General features: G+C 43.7%; 1 protein-coding gene across 1 annotated transcript in view; it reads right to left on the bottom strand.

The window, feature by feature from the left end:
• itpr3 (inositol 1,4,5-trisphosphate receptor, type 3) overlaps positions 1-21,881 on the bottom strand; it is a 301,852-nt gene that overhangs the window by 23,452 nt on the left and 256,519 nt on the right. Inside the window, exons 41-48 of the mRNA XM_078242319.1 lie at positions 19,980-20,152; positions 14,945-15,145; positions 13,073-13,183; positions 11,884-11,979; positions 9,397-9,498; positions 8,523-8,606; positions 5,873-5,974; positions 2,574-2,766 (exon numbers count right to left, since the gene is read on the bottom strand). Coding sequence (XP_078098445.1) covers positions 2,574-2,766; positions 5,873-5,974; positions 8,523-8,606; positions 9,397-9,498; positions 11,884-11,979; positions 13,073-13,183; positions 14,945-15,145; positions 19,980-20,152 — 1,062 coding nt within the window. The remainder of the gene's footprint in view (positions 1-2,573; positions 2,767-5,872; positions 5,975-8,522; positions 8,607-9,396; positions 9,499-11,883; positions 11,980-13,072; positions 13,184-14,944; positions 15,146-19,979; positions 20,153-21,881) is intronic.

Below are 21,881 nucleotides of genomic sequence, written 5' to 3'. Positions count from 1 at the left end.
ATTGTGGTCGGTGCAGACTCGATGGGCCGAAGGGCCTCTTTCTGCACTGTAGGGTATCTATCTATCTATCATGGACCCCGACAAGGAAGCATGAGAAGCTTACAAACAAGGGGGGTCAAAGGAATGCCGCACTGTTTACTGGAAGGGGTGCATGAAGACTCCGGATATGTTGGGTAGAGGTCCAAATGGGACATGGGCGCCTCAGACGTGATGGGCTCAGGGGAGGGTGATTGAATCAAAGAACTGACTTTTCCTTGAGGTTGCTTGCCTTTTCCTTCTGGGTTACTGACATCCCACATAGTCTGGTGAAGACGGGTGAGCTGCAGAGAATGATATGGGTGTGTTTGACTGGTACTTAAACATGGCACTGGGATCTTTGAGTCCACAAACTGAGGGCGGGTGAATGAATCAGCTGCCAGCCTGCCAGGTGACTCAGAAGGGAACTCGCCTGTGCATAAATAATGAGGTTCTAAGCGCAGAATCAAGTACAGGATCCCACCATTCTGGCCTGCGGGAAAGGTGCCATCGAAGCCCCCGACTATTGCAATTAGTCTCAAAATGGGAGAGTTATGTCCTATGTAATACATTAGAACAAGCCAAATTATTTACACTGTAACCTCTCCAGTCCATATGAAGAGCTGTATTAGGAGCAGGAGTAGGTCACTCAAGCCAGCTCCACCATTCAATAAGATCGTGACTGATCTGATTGTAACCTCAACTTCACATTCCTGTCTTCCCCTTGATAGCCTTTCACCCAACCTAGAGTTGAATTGTTTGGAAATTCTTTGAAAGAATCATATGTTTCCTAGACATCACTGGCACCATTTTAGTAGAATACTTAAAGTTTAAAATTTATTTATTAGTGTCACAAGTAGGCTTACATTAACACTGCAATGAAGTTACTGTGAAAATCCCCTAGTCGCCACACTCCGGCGCCTGTTCGCGTACACTGAGGGAGAATTTAGCATGGCCAATCCACCTAACCAGCATGTCTTTCAGACTGTGGAAGGAATCCAGAGAACCCAGAAGAAACCTATGCAGACATGGGGCGAACATGCAGATTCCGCAGAGACAGTGACCCAAGCTGGGAATCGAATCCGGGTCTCTGGCGTTGTGAGGCAGCAGTGCTAACCACTGTGACACTGTGCTGCCAAGGGAGCAGAAATAATATTTAGATAAGTAAATCAAATTTATTACTGCTTTATAATATTTTACAACTGTCTTATGTTGCAGGTAAATCATATTTACAGTGTTTTCTGGTTCACATACTCATGGTTAGATATTTTGTCATTCTATAATTTTTCAAACTCCGGAAATGACTTTATCCCCAGCAGTGCAGACAGGAGAGATTGGAGCATAATAGACTCCCCAAAGTGAAATTATTGAAAGATGCTGTGTTCAAATTATGTTTCTTTAGATCAAGTTCTATTTCAACAGTTTATGTACAGTTACTTAATTTCTGTCATTTCAGAGGCAATTTTGATTGAATGGCATTCTCTGCCAGCTTCATATCATGAACCATTTTAGATTTTAATTTTTTTAGGTATTATTATTAATACTGGTTAATGTACTCACATAAATTCCTAGGTTACCTTGAACTAAATATGCAGGAATTACCATTTTTGACTTAACTGTTGGAATAAAATCACCAATTTAAAAAAATTCTTTGATGGGATGTGGGCATCACTGGCAAGGCCAGCATTTGTTGCCCATCTCTAATTGTCCTTGAACTGAGGGACTTACTTGGCCATTTCAGACAACAGTTAAGAATCAACCACACTGTTTTGGGTCTGGAGTCACCTATAGACCAGACCAGGTAAGGATGGCAGATCTCCTTCCCTGAAAGGCATTGGTGAACCTTTAGCAATAGGTTTTTAGAACAATCGATGCTCGTTTTCATGATCACCATTACTAGACTGGCTTTATATTCCAGATTGTATTAATTAAATTTAATTCCACTAGCAGCCGTGGTGGGATTTGAACCCACGTCCTGAAAGAATTACAGTAAGAAGTCTCACAACACCAGGTTAAAGTCCAACAGGTTTATTTGGTAGCAAATACCATAAGCTTTCGGAGCACAGCTCCTTCGTCAGATGGAGTGGATATAAAGAATTAGCCTGGGCTTCTGAATTGCTGACCCAGTGACAACACCAGCAAGCCACCACCTCAACAAATGAGGGAATTTACTTCATTTGTGTGCAATGGTCTTTCTAAATTTTAAACTCCTAAGGCGGGATTTTCTGACCGCGCTTGCCCCAAGACTGGAAAATCCCGCCCGAGGTCAACAGAACTTTGCATATTCCGGCCCCGCCTGCTACGATTCCCATGGTGGGCAGGACGGGAAAATTCCACCCCTGATTTTTAATTTGTATTCTCTAGATCTTGGAACTTTCATTGTTTTCTCTTTCTCTCAAAACATCTGTAAAAGTACAATCGCATTATTGCTTCTTGTTGCATGTACAGTGGATCATTTCTAGGCAGCAAATTCTCTTTCTCGGAACATAAAATCCAGACAACAATCAATCTTTGAATTGACACTGAAAGATAAAGGAAACCTTTCGAAATGGTCTTACTTCTGAGTTTCTTTTGCCAAATCATCTCGTTGTACAAAAAGTTGGTCTTTTCAAAGAAGTCGCTGACTTTGCTGCCTTGATCGTCCTGCTCTGTAGTGTTGAGCACTCTGTGCTTCGATTCGACTGTTAGGTATTCACAAATACTCGGCACAGGGAATACAATCTGCTCCATGTTTCGGTCATTACGAATAATCTAGTGACAATAGGAAAATGCAGTGAAACAGACTGACATCAGATTGCCTTAACAGCTGCACGGTCGCAAATCTTTATTATCTTGAAAATGGATTTTAAAAAATAAACTCCTGAAAGTAAGCACAACTGTGAAAACTTCTCTTTGCACTTCAAACATTTAAATTGTTCAAATCACATTCTATTTGCTGACTGGATGTGCCTTGATCTGGATACTTGTGGCCTTCAGAGAGCCTCCCATTGTTCATTGACTCAAAATTGCTGAAATCATTTGGATGTCTATCAGTTAAGAGTTCCATTACCCTTTGTCTTCTGCCAATCCTGCTCATTTATGTTACATGGTTCCAAACACACAAAATAATCCAGTGTGGCTTTTCATGAGGTACTTCAAATTGCACTAGATAGTAAATAATAGATAGCAATAATAGGGGCAACACGGTGGCACAGTGGTTAGCACTGCTACCTCACAGCGCCAGGAACCCAGTTCGGTTCCAGCCTTGGGTGGCTGTCTGTGTGGAGTTTGCACATTCTCCCCGAGTCTGCGTGGGTTTCCTTCACGTGCTCTGGTTTTCTCCCACAGTCCAAAGATGTACAGGTTTGGTGGATTGGCCGTGCTAAATTGACCCTTAGGATCCCAAGGTGTGTAGATTAGGGGGATCAGTGGAGGTAATGTGCAGGGTTACAGGGATAAGGTGTGAGGTGGGCCTGGGTAAGATGCTCTTTCAGAGATTTGATGGGCCAAATGGCCTCCTTCTGGACTGAAGGGATTCTATGATTCTACAAATAGAAATCTGGGAGTGATTACACATCAGGTAATACACATAGAATATAGAAAAGCTACAGCACAAACAGGCCCTTCGGCCCACAAGTTGCGCCAAACAATTTCCTTACCTTCTAGGCTCATCTATAACCCACTATCTTACTAACCTCCATGAACTTATCGAAAACTCTCTTAATATTAGAATGATTTGCCAATTGAAAACATACCTAGGGTTTCTGATGAGTCCGGAGATTCTGCTTTCTCGCCGTTACATATTTTCCACTGTTCCCTTCAACAAGAACAATGTGGTTGACCTGCTAGGGTTGGTCTAAAGGAATCTTCTAAGAGGTGCCCAAGAGCTGTGCATAATTCTTACGATGATGTGGAGATGCGGGAGTTGGACTGGGGTAAGCACAGTAAGCAGTCTCACAACATCAGGTTAAAGTCCAACAGGTTTATTTGGTAGCACAAGCTTTCGGAGTGTCACTCCTTCAGGTGAGTGAAGAGTTGTGTTCACAATCAGGGCATATATAGACACAAACTCAATTTACAAGATAATGGTTGGAATGCAAGCCTTCACAGGTAATCAAGTCTTAAAAGTACAGACAGTGTGAGTGGAGAGAGGGTTAAGCACAGGTTAAAGAGCTGTGCATTGTCTCCAGCCAGGACAGTTAGTGAGATTTTGCAAGCCCAGGCAAGTCGTGGGGGTTACAGATAGTGTGACATGAACCCAAGATCTTGGTTGAGGCCATCCTCATGTGTGCGGGACTTGGCTATCAGTTTCTGCTCAGCAATTATACGTTGTCGTGTGTCGTGAAGGCCGCCTTGGAGAACGCTTACCCAAAGATCAGAGGCTGAATGCCCGTGACTGCTGAAGTGTTCCCGAACAGGAAGAGAACACTCCTGCCTGGTGATTGTCGAGCGGTGTTCATTCATCCATTGTTGTAGCACCTGCATGGTCTCCCCAGTGTACCATGCCTCGGGACAATGCAGGAAAGGATGTCCTGAGGCATGGTACATTGGGGAGACCATGCAGACGCTACGACAATGGATGAATGAACACCGCCCGACAATCACCAGGCAGGAGTGTTCTCTTCCTGCCGGGGAACACTTCAGCAGTGATGGGCATTCAGCCTCTGATCTTTGGGTAAGCGTTCTCCAAGGCCGCCTTCACGACACATGACAACGCAGAACCGCTGAGCAAAAACTGATAGCCAAGTTCCGCACACATGAGGATGGCCTCAACTGGGATCTTGGGTTCATGTCACATTATCTGTAACCCCCATGATTTGCCTGGGCTTGCAAAATCTCATTAACTGTCCTGGCTGGAACAATACACACCTCTTTAACCTGAACTTGGCCCTCTCTCCACTCACATTGTCTGCACCTTTTAGACTTGATTATCTGTGAATACTCGCATTCCAACCATTATCTTGTAAATTGAGTTTGTGTCTATATATGCCCTGTTTGTGAACATAATTCCTCACTCACCTGAAGAAGGAGTGACACTCCAAATAAATCTGTTAGACTTTAACCTGGTGTTGTGAGACTTCTTATCATAATTCTTACTACAGATTGCTAATCAAATGATCTATTTAACTAAGAAGGTGACATGAATATATGATAAAAGCTTATATTTTCATATATCGAGTAAACCGAACCACAACTGTGAGAGTTTCAAACTTGCATTATTGCTTCATAATTGCTTTTAGCTTTTCTACAACTAATTACATAAACAGCCCAGTGGGAATCATCTTGAAAAAGATCATCTTAAAAAGACTAAAAGATGCTCTGGAATGAAAGATACCTCAGAATCCTTTTATACGAAAATGTAATTAGAGAAATATGAGGAAACAATAACCATTTCAAATATTGGCTTTTATTTGAAGAAACTAAAAGAAGGTTTGTAATAAGCATCCAATTATTTTTGACTTTGAAAGGATGTAGCAAATCTCAGAGCAGTAATGGAGTTGAGCAGCTCCAAACACTACCGACCACAGCCTCGGAAATGTTCTCAATTGTCTAGTGTTCCTTCACCAACAGAAACCATATAAGACACACAATTGTAAAACAGTCTTTGCTGTAGTCTGCACTTCATATGGTTTGTACTGCTATAAAAATATTACTTTATGGACTTCATTCAGGGTCTTTTACTAATATTAAGGTGCTTATTGACTAAGGTGGAGCTGCTCAACTGGAAAGCACCAGGCCCACAAATTAAACATGCATTTGTTGAGACTCTACAAGGGCGGGATTTTACGAAATTCCTACCCAGGTCAACAGACCTCCATTGACCGTCCCTCGCCCACTCTGAATCCATGGCAGGCAGGGCGGTAGAATTACAGCATACCTCTATTTGCGCTGTGTGGTTTGAATAATAAGTTAAGGGGTCTTCCTCCTCTTGTTGCTCCTGATGACCTGTTTTCAGCATTTGCATGTTGTTCAGCATAAGCTGGAAAAATGTAGAATAATCCATTAAATCACCAGTCAGAGGACATATTATTGTTGTTTATCTGACATCCAGAATTGAAGTCTGAGGGCGCGATCTTACAGGCTGTCCACACCACGCTCCCGCCACAGCGAAGTTGGAGGATTCGGCTGCCAACCAATTCTCCATTCACTGTGGCATGATGGGAAAATCCCGCTGGCGTGAACAGTGGTAAGATTGCGGCCTGAGAATCTTTAGCCCTGTCCTTTTTTGCATATGTTGCTTCACCACTTATCACTTTGTGACTTCTTGCATCAGGATTTCTAAAAAAAACTTGGTATGCACACTTTACCTACTTAGATTATAGAGACATAGAAATTAGTAGCAGAGAAGGCCATTCAGCTCTTTGACCCTGCTCCGCCATTCATTATGATCATGGCTGATTATCAATAGGCTGATCTCACCTTTCCGCCATATCCTTTGATCCCCTTCTCCCCAAGAGTTATACCTAACTGCAAATTTTTAGAAAAATTAAACAATACCTTTTATATCAAAAAAGTCTTTTTTTAGCCTAGATGTCAGTGAATAACGATTACTGACAGCTGATAGATTCAATGACACCAAAAAATTAAATTTGCATAACATCTATAGCAGGGAGGTTAAAAGTCATTTTTAAGCCCCATGGCACTTAAAGTATGTTATGTAACCAAATCACAGACACAGGCAAACATTTAGAACAAAATTGGGAACTGCATCTCCATCCCCGTAATCCTCAGAAGAGTAATTCTATGTATGTTGAAAGTTATTTTGTATATTTGAATCACATTACTGCCTCAGAATACCACTTGGTGTTAATGAGAATTTAATTTGCTTAAGTTTACTGCCACAGAAACTTAGCAATTCTGCAGGCAGGATTTACTTAATTACTATATAGCTTCTGCTAGCAAAGGCATTGATTAAATTAAATGGCTTGCTAAACTACTAAAAATATACTTCCAAATTACGATAATGAATGGGATGTTTCTTAATTAAATGCCATTTCTCCAGTTTTAACAGAATGCTTCACAGATGCTGCCACAGGTTGGTCCCAATCTTAAAACTTAGCTTTGCTAACAACCAGCAACACAAATTCAACTTCTCTGGTGCACATTACACGCAAAGAAATACTTGCCATCATTATTCACCACCAAAGTTTGAAAAAGTTAGATTGATCTTTTTAAGAATATGAATCATTCTCACTTTTTCTCTCACTTGGGGACTTTAGGCGGTATAGTGGCACAGTGGTTAGCACTGCTGCCTCACAGTGGCAGGGACCTGGGTTCAATTCCCGGCTTGGGTAACTGTCTGTGTGGAATCTGCATGTTCTCCCTGTTTCTGCGTGGGTTCCTCTGGGTGCTCTGGTTTCCTCCCATAGTTTGAAAGTTGTGCTGGTGAGGTGGATTGGCCATGCTAAATTCTTCCTCAGTGTACCCGAACAGGCACCGGAGTGTGGCAACTAGGGGATTTTCACAGTAATTTCATTGCAGTGTTAATGTCAGCCTACTTCTGACACCAATAAATAAACTTAAAACTTAAATAAACAAACTTGAGGGATATCAGGTATCATTCTGCTGTGGACACTTTTGCTCAGGTGACATATAATGTTCTGAAATTTCTGAGGCTTCTCCAATTCTCAAAGCTCCTCCTTCCTTTCCAACTCCTTTGAGAACCCCTCATCCCAGCCCCTTAAAACCCATCCCTTTGACCATCCTATTAGCACCTCCTTAGGCAGAGCATTCATTGATGTTTGATTATGGTTCTGTGAAGAGCCTTGGGATTTCTTTAAGAGAATGGTAAAGGCACTATAAAAATACAAGTTGTTGTTTGTGTGGTTACACTGAGAGAATAAGCATTCTTCTGGGCACTGTGTGTTTTTGCCACTGTTTACAAAGAGCCAGACATTCCCCCCTAACCCTGGTGCAGCTTGTTTTATGGCAGAAGAGACAATCCACCACTGGTCAGCGGTGGAATCTTCCGGCTCTATTGTTAATGGGTCACCTACCACTCGCACTCTCTGCCGCTGGGGAACCTTAGTGGGGAGAGGGGACTGATGGCTCACATCCCCAAGTTACCAAATTCATCCTGTACTGTAAAGCAAGAAATGACTTTTTTCCTCTTATTATTGAAAGCCCACTAGTAAAGTTAAAAGTACCACCTTGAAAGGAGCAATTGCTGAGAATCCAATTCTGTTAATTGGTAATTAATTATAAGTGTTAAATGGGTAATCTTTCAATTAAAACTAAAAGAGGTAAATGACTGCCAAAAACCCCATCCAACACAAACAGACGTGGGAAAAGCTTGGCTATTACACAGTGTTGAGATCACTAATTGGAAATGGGTTACATGATCTGTCAAAATATAGCACAAAAAATAGGACTTTAACGAAAAGGTAATTGTCATCCGATCTCCGTGAAGCTGGCAACATGTGTTGCCTGATTGACTGAAATTTTGATTGAACACTGAGAGATCTTTGTGGCATATAGTCAACAATCTTCTGCAATGATTCCTCTTCATGAAACTTTCATTGGCTCACCATTGAAATACCTTCGTCCACTTCCTCTTGTACCCGTCTGACTGGCTTCAGTAACTGCTGCAGCTGTTTGTTGTGACGAGACAACTGGAATAGATAGTAAAGTTTTAGAGAATCACACCGGTGCCATTATTTATGATGAGATCATTGGCACTGTAACTCAGCATATGCCATCGACGTCAACCGATAGCACAACCAATGTATGACAGAGCTGGAAAAGTCCTGTGGTCATCAGATATAAAGCTGCGCCGGAAATCTCCAGCCGTTCACGCCCCCGACGCAGCTGCCAGTGAGACTGGAGAATTTGGTACTCAGCCAAATCTCCGTTCACTGCAGCAGGACTGGAGAATCCCAGCTGCGGGCGAGGTCAGAGAATGTGGCCCCTGGGGTTTGGTACAGTCATATCATTTAGAGATTCTGCTGACTGTACTCAGTTACAATGTGGACATTTTCAATGTTATCTGGAATGTTTTTTCTTCTGCCTCCTTGACCCTACTTTATTCTTTCGGAACCCATATTTTTTCAGCGACGCATTTCACAGAAAGACTAACGCAAAAAGATTCAGCAACTAAATAGTAAACATATCAGTTCAACTGAAATATATGGTGATTCTGGGTATTTTATTGTTGTCATTTGAATAGCCTAATCTTCCATCAAAAACAGCTTGTGATCTATGATTTATCTCCTTGTAGCACATCCCAACACAGCTGTGAGCATCGTTACATGGAATTACATAGGGCTAAGGACAGAAATAGGCCATTCAGTCCATGCTAATACTTACTTTCCACCTGACATCATGCACATACACTTCTAGACACAAAGCAAAGAGAGAAGAGGAAATGGTAATTTTCAAAGAATCATATGCCAACAAAATTACCTGTAAGGCCAAAATATAAATGTTGTGTCCCACATCTCTTGGGGAAACCTCTGAATTTTCGCATTCTTCCTCTTGGTGATAGGCCTTAATTATAACGTTAACCTGAAAGGGTATAATTCAAGAGATAGTAGGAATTAAACATTGAGGACAGATGAGTGCTTGCAGTCACATCAGCAGATTTCACCATGTGCCACGTTTATTTCTTTCATACATTTCTTTATCATAATAATGATACATCGGGCGGTATTTTAGGCCTGTAAGAGTGGGGAATATGGCAGGTGGGATGATTTAAATCAGGCAGGAGCCAATATTCCAGTTTTCCAACGGTGAGTTGAGACGCAGAGGCATGGGAGTGGCGGGTTTGGCCTCACACCACCCCAGGGCAGACCTCTACTTGTATGCCGTGAATATTTTGATTGGGGTGGGGTGAGGGTCACAATCTGTTGAACAGAAAAAAGTGATCGGATCTTGAGGCAATGTGTTCGGCAGCAAAGCTGTGGCCATGGTGCAGAACTTCCCTCTTTGTCCAGGAGGCTCTTTTATCGTCCATCCAGATGTGCTGAATTGTCAGCTGATGGCAGGTGTCACCATGGAAATCTGCCCCCCCTCCCCCCCCTCACCCCGTCGCAGTGTGGTTCTACTGTGTTTCTGCCAGCACTTCTAAATTTTAATTAGAATCGTGTGGTGGGAGCCGGCTCCTTACATGACAGCAGAAGTGCTGCGCACTGTCAGGGAACAGGGTGCCATAGATAAAAATCTGGCCATGAATTTCTAGCACGTGCCAAAGGTTTTAACAGTGAAGGGTGCATTATTTTTGGCAGCTATCAATTGCTAGTATACCCCTACATAGCAAATTCCAATAAAAAAATCTTTAATGCAAACTATTAGACTATATATAAATACAGAAAATGCTGGATAAACTCAGCAGGCCTGGCAGCATCTGTGGAGAGAGAAACGGAGTTAGTGTTTCGAATCCGAGCTCTTAAGAGTCATACGGGCTTGAAACATTAATGCAGTTTCTGACTCTACAGATGCTGCCAGACCTGCTGAACTTATCCAGCATTTTCTGTTTTTAGTTCAAATTTCCAGCATCCGCAGTATTTTCTTTTTATATTAGACTAGAGAGGTTGTCACGATAATGTAAAGGCAAAATACTGCGGATACTGGAATCTGAAACATAAACAGAAAATGCTGGAAAATCTCAGCAGGTCTGACAGCATCTGTGGAGAGAGAGTAAAAGCAACATTTTGAGTCAGGATGACCCTTCGTCAGAGCCTTGTCATGCTGTTTGACTTGAAATGTATTCTAAAAAGCAATCCCTTCTCTGGGCTAATTTAGTGCATACAAATGTCGCACGTTTTCTAAGTTCTTTTCATCTAGTATACTATTATAACCAAACAAAAAAATCCACATTTTCTTTATAATTTACAAGATGCTTTGCACACATGAATTGGTATTCTTGTCTCTGAGATGAATGTCATTGCTTAAGTATTTAATCTCGTCTGCCATGACAGTGCAGTACTGATTGACTATTGTATCTTTTGGATCTGACATTAAACTTCACCCTATCTGCCTGTTCAAGTGAACCTTAAAGTTCTTATGGCACTATATAACATTTAATTTGCTGTTAGTGGGGCACAGTTACATGCAATAAATGCTGCCATTTCCGCCTTTGTAACAGCGACTATAATTATACTTAATTGGCCGTTAGGTGTTTGGATTGTTCTGCGGAAATGAAAGACTACCTAAATGCCAGTTCCTTTTTTTCTTCAATACCAATGTCATTTGCATAACAAATTTCTGTAATTCCCTATTTTCCTTTGCAAATGTCATATTGTAAGGTGAGTTCTTCAGTTGATAGCAAAGCAATGCCAATGCTAGAAACTGAAATTAAGTAGAAAATGTTGTAACTACTCAGTTGGTCAAGATTGATAACTTTTCATGATATATCAAGGTTCTGATGAAACGAAGGGTCATTGACCTGAAATGTTAGACTCACCTTCCTCTGTCCACAGATGCTGCCTAACCTGCTGAGTATGTCCAGTTTATTCTGTTTTTATTTCACATGTTTAGCTCACCCATTAAGTTTAGGTTTATTTATTAGTGTTACAAGTAGGCTTACACTGTGGAAATCTCCTAGTCAATACACTCCGGCGCCTGTTCGGGTACACTGAGGGAGAATTTAGCATGGCCATTGCATCTAACCAGCACATCTTACGCACTGTGGGAGGAAACCGAAGCACCTGGAGGACATCCACGCAGACATGGGGAGAATGTGCAGACACCGCGCACACAGTGACCCAAGCCGGGAATCAAACCCGGGTCCCTGGCGCTGTGAGGCAGCAGAGCTCACCACTGTGCCACCGTGTCACCTATCCACAACATTCAACAGCAGCTCAATAGTAAACTCTCAGGAAGTGGTACACCTGAGTTCAAGATTTAAGGCCATAAATAAAATATTTCTCAACAACAGTTTAACACTCTCACCAGTTCCTGGGGTCTCATATTAAAGAGGATCCTCTCTGCATTCTCACTGTCATGCCTGCTCTCCATGAGTCCAAGTAAAAGCTTTGAAGCATTGTCCTATTAGTAAAAGTATTCATTATTAGCTGCATAGTTAATGTAACCACTGACACTCTCAGAAAAAGAGAAACGTATTTAAATGAAAATTTTCTCAGGATCGAACCACACAAATCTGCTATTCACTTAGAGACTGCAATCCATGGATCTTCTGATGTATGTTTATTTTTCAGCATTTTCCATGTGAATTTTCCTGCTTTCCATATGCATCATAAGAAGGACAACCTTTTAAAGGGTGAGAAGCTAGGCAATAACTTGTGCCAGTAGTAGTGCTCTCACCTTCGAGCCAGAAGTTTGTGGGTTCAAGTCCCAGTCCAGGACTGGGGTACAAGAATCAAACCTGTGCAACACCGAGGGAGTGCTGCATGTTGGAGATGATGCCTTTCAGATGAGACATTTAACTGAGGCCCCACCGGTCCTCTCAGATATGGATATAAAAGATCCCAGGGCACCATTTCCAAGAACAGCGGGGGAATTAGCATCTGCGTCCTGGTCAATATTTATTCTTCAATAAACATCACTATAAAAAAATTATGTTATCACATTATCACTTACTGGGAGTTGTACGTAAATTGGTTGCTGCATTTCTGACATTACAACTTCAAAAGTACTTCATTGGCTGTAATGTACTTTGGGATGTCCAGTGGTCATGAAAGGCGCTATATAAATGTAACTTTTTTTTCTACCATTTGATCTCACATGCATGACTGATTGTACATACACAAGAGTTATTTGGCAAAGATTCTATAAGTCGAAATTGATTGGCATTTTGCCTGTTTGAAAGAATATATAACAGTTGGCATTTCATAGCATCACACAATGTCAAAATGATTCCCAATGATTTCAAATTTAATTTGAACCAGTCATCAAGAATTCACAACCTCCACAAATAAAAGATCAAACTGTGTTCTAAAATGGAATGAATACAAATAAATAAATGTCGTCTGGTTGTTATCCATATCTGAATGAGGCAATTACGTTACTGCCTTGTTTAATTTCTACTGAGCCCAACATCTTTTGCAGTGCATCTACAATACCCTGGTTTCATTGTCCATATTGGGTCACATTCAATATTTTGGACCAGACCACTCCTTACCTTTAGCTGTAGCACCAGATCCATCCTGTACTTGCAGAGTGGGCTGATATCATTCAGGATCAGCGCAGTGATGATATCAATGCCATTGCACTCATGAGATACAATGCAAGTCTAGACAATGAAAAATCAGAAAGGCTTCTGAAATACCTTGCAGCAGTAAGTAGGAAACATATTCAGGATATCTTATTAAAGTCGTGCATTGCATCTTCCAATATAAGCAAAAGAATACAGTTCACATGTTTAAGAATCCTAATGCACATGAATCTACCAGAAACAGAAGCATGATGCTTCTTTTCACCAGTCACTCCCACTATGAAAGCACAATGGATTGCAGCATTGATAGTCAATACCTGAGCAATTTCCCATTTTACAATGATTAGATTTAAACATCAGGTAACAGGCTGCCCATCGATTGCATTCTGATTGAAGTTCAGAGGCCTGAATCACTAACTGGACAGGATTGACAGGATTGTCTCACCCACTGGTTGAAGAATCGGCTGGGCAACCATGCATGGCCTCCAGCGGAATCAAATGTCCTTTAGGTACCTAGATGGCCCCGTCGAGCTTGACAGCGTAGGTCCAACCTGCTGCCGAAAGCTGCTGGCCAATCAGAGGTCAGCAGCTCCCTGTGACATGGAGCAATGGCTGCTCTAGGCAACCCCACCGCCACCCTCCCTCCCCCCCCAACCCTCGCAAACACCCATGATCGCTGAGGGCCCCCAGTCCAAAGGTGAGCGAGGACAGAATGGGAATCGTGGAAGAAGGGAGAGCAGGGGGATTGAGGGTGACTTCCAGTGCTCTCCCCCCCCCTCCCCCCCCCTGCCGCCCCCCCCCCCCATATCCTCCACCCTCTCAATCAGGCACAGAGTAGACTCAGAGACTATGGATGTCCAATGGCTGATTAATGCGTCTACTGACACAGTGGCAGCTAGGAATCCTACATCAGCCTCTTCCGGCCTTGAGTTAATCTGGGCAGGTTTTGCTGCCACCAGGAGACAAGCACGGGGCCTCTCCTGTGACTGAAGTGGGCCCAGTCATCGTGGTTTCTGCTGCGTTGGGCTGGATTAAATTCTGGCTACTGTTGCTCTCTCCACAGTTGCTGCCTGATTTGCTGAGCATTCCCGGCATCTTCTGCAAATATTTGTTTTCATTTTTAATGTCGCAGGAGGCCATTTGGCCCATCAGTCTGCACCGACTCTCCGAAAGAGCATCATAACCAGGCCCACAGCCCCCCGCCTCCCCGCCCCCCCCCCCCCCCCCCCCCCACCCTCCCTATCCCCATAACCCTACGCATTTATTCCCCTAACCTGCACATCTTGAGACACTGAGGGGCAAATTTAGCATGGCCAATCTACTTAACCTGCACATCTTAAGGCTGCGGGAGGAAACTGGAGCACCCAGAGGAAACCCACGCAGACACACGGGGAAAATATGTAAGCTCCACACAGAAAATCACCCAAAGTTAGAATTGAAGCTGTGAGGCAGCAGTGCCGTGCCACCCATGCGTTGATTTTTTTTTAAAGGTTGTGGTGAGCAACCCTCTTGAAGCAGCCTTTACACCAGTGAAATATCCTCATTACAACTGAACTAATTTCTGCCCTGAATTTTCTTTGCCGTTTAAAGATATTTTAAAAATCTTGTACCAATGAGCTGGCCTAATACTCAGAATCAATTCTTATTTACTGGATCCAGGTAACACCTTGCTGCTAAAACCAAGTGAGAAAGGGAAACAGTGAAGTTGGCATATGGAAATTTTTATTTGGCAGTTTGTGTCGGGTGAAGAGCTCCCATTGTACTAATGGGTCAGATGGGAACTCTCAACCACATACGCCACATATGGCATAGTTTGGTAATAATGGGGATAATGTGTACCTGATTTTCAGTACAAGGTCCCTGACAGTACTCTGTTAGTGTCTCCAGCGTCTGAACAATAAGTAACACATTATTCTCGTTGATGTACAGTCCCAACAGCCCCAGGCCTCCTGTGGTGCTTCCACACATAATATCCAAAAACTGCAGTGTCTCACAGACCAAGTTGTAATTTGTCTTGTTGTTTTGACAGCGAATGAAATTCTGCGGAAGAAAGATGCACAGTCATTCAAGAGTTGAAGAGCGCCACTGATCAAATCTTGCAGAATGGAATCAAATGCAAGGTTTAGATGCTGACAATGATTTTATTTGGAAATCCTAGAGCCAAAATGCTCGTACCGAGAGAATAATTTTTAACACTCATGCATCTGTTTGCAAAACCAGTGACCAAGAAGGCAAACCAGGTCCTGGCTAATAATGGTGTTCTATTAAATATTAGGGCCGAAATCTTCCGGTCATTCATGCCATGCCGCCGCTGCAAGCGAGGACGAAGGATTTGACGCTCAGCCAAATCTTCATTCAATGCAGTGGGACCAGGGAGTCCCGCTGGCGTAAGAGGCCATAAAATTTCTACCTAGAACTTTATTCGATCTCACTATATTTGCTAGGACATTAATATAACACTTACCAGTATGTGAGCCCAGAATTGAGGAACTGATATAATAAAACGCTGTGTGCAGTAACATTATAAATGAGTTAATGCAGCAGCACACAGCAAGATATTATGGACATGCATCCCATGATTTTACATCCCTTGATTCCAGAAGAAGGAAAATTGTGGAGTGTGCTTCCAATTTCCAATGTGTGGAGGCTGTGTGCAAAGCCCCAACTGTGTTGGAGAGGTCATAAAATTAGCCTCCCAGGTTAAAACTGGGAGGATCACAGATTCCCACAGGAAGATGAATTGGATTGGACAGATGGCCTCATATGATACATACTTTATTTCATTACTGTGATTGGCATGACATAGAAACCTATAAGACTATTCATAGAATAGAATCATAGAATCCCTACAGTGCAGAAGGAGGCCATTCAGCCCATTGAGCCTGCACCGACAACAATCCCACCCAGGCCTTAACTCCGTCTTCCCATGTATTTACCCTGCTAGTCCCCCTGACACTATGGGACAATTTAGCATGGCCTATCAACCTAACCCGCACATCTTTGAAGTGTGGGAAGAAACCAGAGCACCCGGAGGAAACCCACGCAGACACAGGGAGAATGTGCAAACTCCACACAGTCACCCAAGGCCAGAATTGAACCCAGGTCCCTGGCGCTGTGAGGCAGCAGTACTAACCACTGTGCCACCGTGCCGCCTTTGTTAGACTTTGAAAGACTTTGTTAGAAATGCCAATGCAGTAACCATGATGAATTGAATTTCTGTGGGCTGTGATGCCAGTGGTTATGCCGGGATTGGGTTATGAGTGCCCATCGATACTGACATCACTGGAGTTTGCAGAGTCAGACTAGAGAGGGGGCTATACTGGACCTAGTACTGGGGAATGAGCCCGGTCAGGTCTTCAAAGTTTCGGTAGGGGAACATGTGGCAAATAGTGACCACAATTCTGTTAGCTTTAGGATAGTGATGGAAAATGATGAGTGGTGTCCCAAGGGTAAGGTGTTGGATTGGGGGAAGGCTAATTTTAGTGTGATTAGGCAGAAATTGGCAGCTCTTGATTGGGAGAGGCTGTTTGAGGGTAAATCCACATCTGGCATGTGGGAGTCTTTTAAGGAACAGTTGTTAGGGCTGCAGGACAGGCATGTGCCTGTAAAAAAGGATAGGAAGGGTAGGATTCGAGAACCGTGGATAACCAGGGAAATTGAGGGACTGGTCAAAAAGAAAAGAGAGGCGTATGTTAGGTCCAGGCAGCTAAAAACGGAGGGAGCTCTGGAGGAGTACAAAGAAAGTAGGAAAGAACTCAAACGGGGAATTAGAAGGGCAAAAAGGGGTCACGAAATGTCCTTGGCAGACAGGATTAAGGAGAATCCCAAGGCATTTTATTTATACGTTAGGAACAAAAGGGTTGTCAGGGAAAAAATCGGACCTCTCAGGGACAAAAGTGGGGAATTATGCTTGGAGCCCAAAGAAGTAGGGGAGATCCTAATTGAATACTTTGCGTCGGTATTCACAAAGGAGAGGGATGTGTTGACTGGGAGTGTCTCGGAGGGGAGTGTTGAACTGTTGGAGAAAATCTGCATTACAAGGGAGGAAGTGTTAGGTTTATTAGAGAATATAAAGACTGACAAATCCCCAGGGCCTGATGGAATCGATCCAAGGCTGCTCAGGGAGACGAGAGATGAAATCGCTGGGCCTCTGACGCAAATCTTTGTCTCGTCACTGGACGCAGGTGAGATCCCAGAGGATTGGAGGATAGCTAATGTGGTCCTGTTATTTAAGAAGGGTAGGAAGGATAACCCGGGTAATTATAGGCCGGTGAGTTTGACGTCCGTGGTGGGGAAGTTGTTGGAGAAGTTTCTTAGAGATAGGATGTATGCGCATTTAGAAAGGAATAAACTCATTAACGATAATCAGCATGGTTTTGTGAGAGGGAGGTCATGCCTCACTAACCTGGTGGAGTTTTTGAAGAAGTGACCAGAATTGTTGACGAGGGAAGGGCCGTGGATGTCATCTATATGGACTTTAGTAAAGCGTTTGACAAAGTCCCTCATGGTAGGCTGGTGCAAAAGGTTGGATCTCATGGGATAAAGGGGGAGGTGGCTAGATGGGTGGAGAACTGGCTTGGTCACAGAAGACAGAGGGTGGTAGTGGAAGGGTCTTTTTCCGGCTGGAGGCCTGTGACTAGTGGTGTTAACACAGTAAGAAGTTTAACAACACCAGGTTAAAAAATACTTTAACCTGGTGTTGTTAAACTTCTTACTGTGTTTACCCCAGTCCAACGCCGGCATCTCCACATCATGACTAGTGGTGTTCCGCAGGGCTCTGTATTGGGACCTCTGCTGTTTGTGATTTATATAAACGATCTGGAAGAAGGTGTAACTGGGGTGATCAGTAAGTTTGCGGACGACACAAAATTGGCAGGACTTGCAGATAGTGAGGAGCATTGTCAGAAGCTGCAGAAGAATATAGATAGGCTGGTAATTTGGGCAAAGAAATGGCAGATGGCGTTCAATCCTGATAAATGCGAAGTGATGCATTTTGGTAGAAATAATGTAGAGAGGAGCTATACGATAAATGGCAGAACCATAAAGGGTGTAGATACGCAGAGGGACCTGGGTGTGCAAGTCCACAGATCCTTGAAGGTGACGTCAGAGGTGGAGAAGGTGGTGAAGAAGGCATATGGCATGCTTGCCTTTATAGGACGGGGCATAGAGTATAAAAGTTGGGGTCTGATGTTGCAGATGTAGAACGTTGGATCGGCCGCATTTGGAATACTGCGTCCAGTTCTGGTCGCCACACTACCAGAAGGACGTGGAGGCTTTGGAGAGAGTACAGAGGAGGTTTACCAGGATGTTGCCTGGTATGGATGGGCTTAGTTATGAGGAGAGATTGGGTAAACTGGGGTTGTTCTCCCTGGAAAGATGGAGGATGAGGGGAGACTTAATAGAGGTGTATAAAATTATGAAAGGCATAGATAGGGTGAACGGTGGGAAGCTTTTCCCCAGGTCGGTGGTGACGTTCACGAGGGGTCATAGGTTCAAGGTGAAAGGGGGGAGGTTTAACACAGATATCAGAAGGACATATTTTACACAGAGGGTGGTGGGGGCCTGGAATGCGCTGCCAGGCAAGGTGGTGGAGGCGGACACACTGGGAACGTTTAAGACTTATCTAGATAGCCATATGAACGGAGTGGGAATGGAGGGATACAAAAGAATGGTCTAGTTTGGACCAGGGAGCGGCACGGGCTTGGAGGGCCGAAGGGCCTGTTCCTGTGCTGTATTGTTCTTTGTTTGTTCTTTGTTCAGTGGAAGAGCCCTTAATATGCATGAGGCAAGTGGGCAAATGTATCACCATGGGGACCCATCTTCCCCATTCAGCTGGAAAGGTCTTCATTTGGTCCTCTTTTGGGATTTGGGCGGTGTTGCCCAAGTTTGCCTCTGATGCTATGGATTCTTCTGTGGCACCAGATATAATGAAGCCAATCCCCCAAAAAATCTCAGCCAGTCTTCAGGGATCAACGTCACTAGTCCCAGCCTCCTCCCCAATAAAACCCATCCCTTTCCCGTGGGGTCCACCTCCTCCCATCAGCTAGCTGGTAAACCTCAACCAATTTGGCCGACCAGCTTCCAGTCCTACACCAGGTCCTCATTAAGTTGGGGATGAAATTCAGAGCACTCAATTCAACTTCACTGCCAGGGACATCACTGGCATTATTCACCTAGGATTGGTGCGGCAGTCTGCTGAATCCCTGAGAATATTGGGAGCCATTAAACTTGCTGTTGTATACTGACTTGTGACATTACCTGCTCGTGTACTCCAAACTTAGAATACAACAACATCCATACTACAATATATTCAATACCGGGGGAGATAGTTAGATTCTCACTTATTAGAGATAGCCATTGCCTGCCCTTGTGTGGCTTTAACGTTATTTACCACTTGTCAGCTCAAGCCCGAATGTTGTGGTGTCAGTACCGATGGGCACTCATAACCCAATCCCGGCATAACCACTGGCATGGACTGCTGAGTTCTAATTTTAAGGCAATGCCCCCTTGTTCTAGGCTCCCTTAATCTTTGCAACCTAGCCTCATAAATCAACCCCATAAATGAGTCCGTGTGTCATGTTGGTAAAAGTGCACTTACAGCACCTCCCAAGGGCACTCGTACATGGACATTCTTCTATCTGGCATTTTAATGAAGGTATTGATCCCTTTAAATGATCAGTAAATCATTAATGTTTTTGTGAACTAAACAATAATTAATTGTCTACTAATATTACTGACAGTAGTTCTTAGTCTTATAACTTATCCATTGGCTCCTTGAACCTCTTGGAGTTCCAGACCCAACACTCCATGACATTAAAATCTGTGGCATTTTTCATGTCACTGAAGGAACTTGTAAGAGAAAATGTGGCCTAACCTGGAGGTTACTGTTATGGTTTTCACACAGGAGCTGCAGAAACCGGAGGATGGGTCGCATTATTGCCACTGCTGGGCTGATTTCAGCTTCCTTCTGTCCATGCTCAGCATCTCCTGCTATGGTCACCTGCGACCTGTTGTGAGCAGTTGCAAACAAAAGATGGACGTCTTTTCCTGAAGGAGAAAGGACCAGTGATTGAAGCTCAACAGAAACAAAACCATTGCCTTTTTGCAATATTACTATCAAACACCCGTTGAATGTCTGTCTTAAATTACTTCATCCGCTACAAGAACAGATGTTCATGTCTTCATTAAAATAGCAGACACAGGAGTTTTATAGGAAGGTGTTAATGTGTTTGTTACTGATATTGCACAGTATGATTCCAACCTATTGAAGATTTCATGATGCAATTCCATTTAACAGCCTGTTTTTCCTTTATTATGACAACTTACATCAAGATATCCTTGACAATTGCAAAGAAGCATCAGCCATGAAAAAAAATCTTTTGGAAAACATAGTCATTCCTCAGAAGACAGGTGACTATTTTCTAATTAAATCATAGAATCCCGACAGTGAAGAAGGAGGCCGTTCGGCCCATCGGGTCTGCACCAACCACAATCCCACCCAGGTTCTATCCACATAACCTAATATATTTACCCTGCTAATCTCCCTGTCACTAAGAGGCAATTTAGCATTGCCAATCCACCGAACCCGCACATCTTTGGACTGTGGGAGGAAACCAGAGCACCCGGAGGAAACCCACGCAGACACGGGGAGAATGTGCAAACTCCACACAGACAGTGATCCAAGCTGGGAATTGAACCAGCTCCTTGGCGCTGTGAGGCAGCAGTGTTAACCACTGTGCCACCAAATTTATGAGTTAGCTGCATTTTTTGGCTCACCTATCCCTGCCAACCTGCAAAGTCCTCCTCACTAACCTTTGGGGACTTATGCCAAAAATTGGGAAAGCTGTCCCACAGAACAGTCAAGCAACAGCCTGACGCATTTGTACTCATTGGGGGCAGCACGGTGGCACAGTGGTTACCACTGCTGCCTCACAGTGCCAGGGACCCTGGTTCAATTCTGGTCTCGGTCACTGTCTGTGTGGAGTTTGCACTTTCTCCTCGTGTCTGCGTGGGTTTCCTCCGGGTGCTCAGGTTTCCTCCCACACTCCAAAAATGTGCAGGCTAAGTGGATTGGCCATCCTAAATTGACCTTCGTGTCAGGGGATTGATGGGGTAAATGTGTGGGGTTGCGGGGATAGGGCCTGGGTGGGATTGTGATCGGTGCAGACTTGATGGGCTGAATGGCCTCCTTCTGCATTGTAGGGATTCTATGATTCTATGAATCATGCCTTACAGTCAATGCCACAGCCACCACCATCGCCAGACATGGGTATGGCCTGTCCAACCGGCAGGACAGGCCCAGAAGAGACACAGAGGTATACAGTCAGGAAGAAGTTGCCCAGTAAATCCTCAACATCAACTTTGAACCTATATAATCTCATGACATCAAGTCAAACATGAGCAAGGGAACTTCCTGCTGATTACCACCTATTGCCTTCCCTCAGCTTATGAATCAATACTCCTCCATGTTGAAAATTTGCTAGAAGCATTAAGGGTGGCAAGGGCACAGAACGTACTCTGGGTGAGGGACATCAATGTCCACAGAGTGCCTCAGTAGCACTACTACTGACCTAGATGGCTGGGTTCTGATGGACATTTCTGCCAGGCAGTCCCTGTTGCAGATGATGAGGAAACCAACCAGAGGGAGAAGCCTACTAGGTCTCAGCAGGAGTGACCACTGCACAGTTCTTGTGAAGATGAATTCCCATCTTCATACTGAGGATACTCGCCATCGTGTTGTCAATGGGGATCAGGGCAAAAACTCTCCATATGGACA

This window comes from Mustelus asterias, chromosome 25, assembly GCF_964213995.1.
Source record: "Mustelus asterias chromosome 25, sMusAst1.hap1.1, whole genome shotgun sequence".
Taxonomy (NCBI): domain Eukaryota; kingdom Metazoa; phylum Chordata; class Chondrichthyes; order Carcharhiniformes; family Triakidae; genus Mustelus; species Mustelus asterias.
Note: the sequence above shows the minus strand (reverse complement) of the source record. Positions and strands in the feature narration are given on the sequence as shown.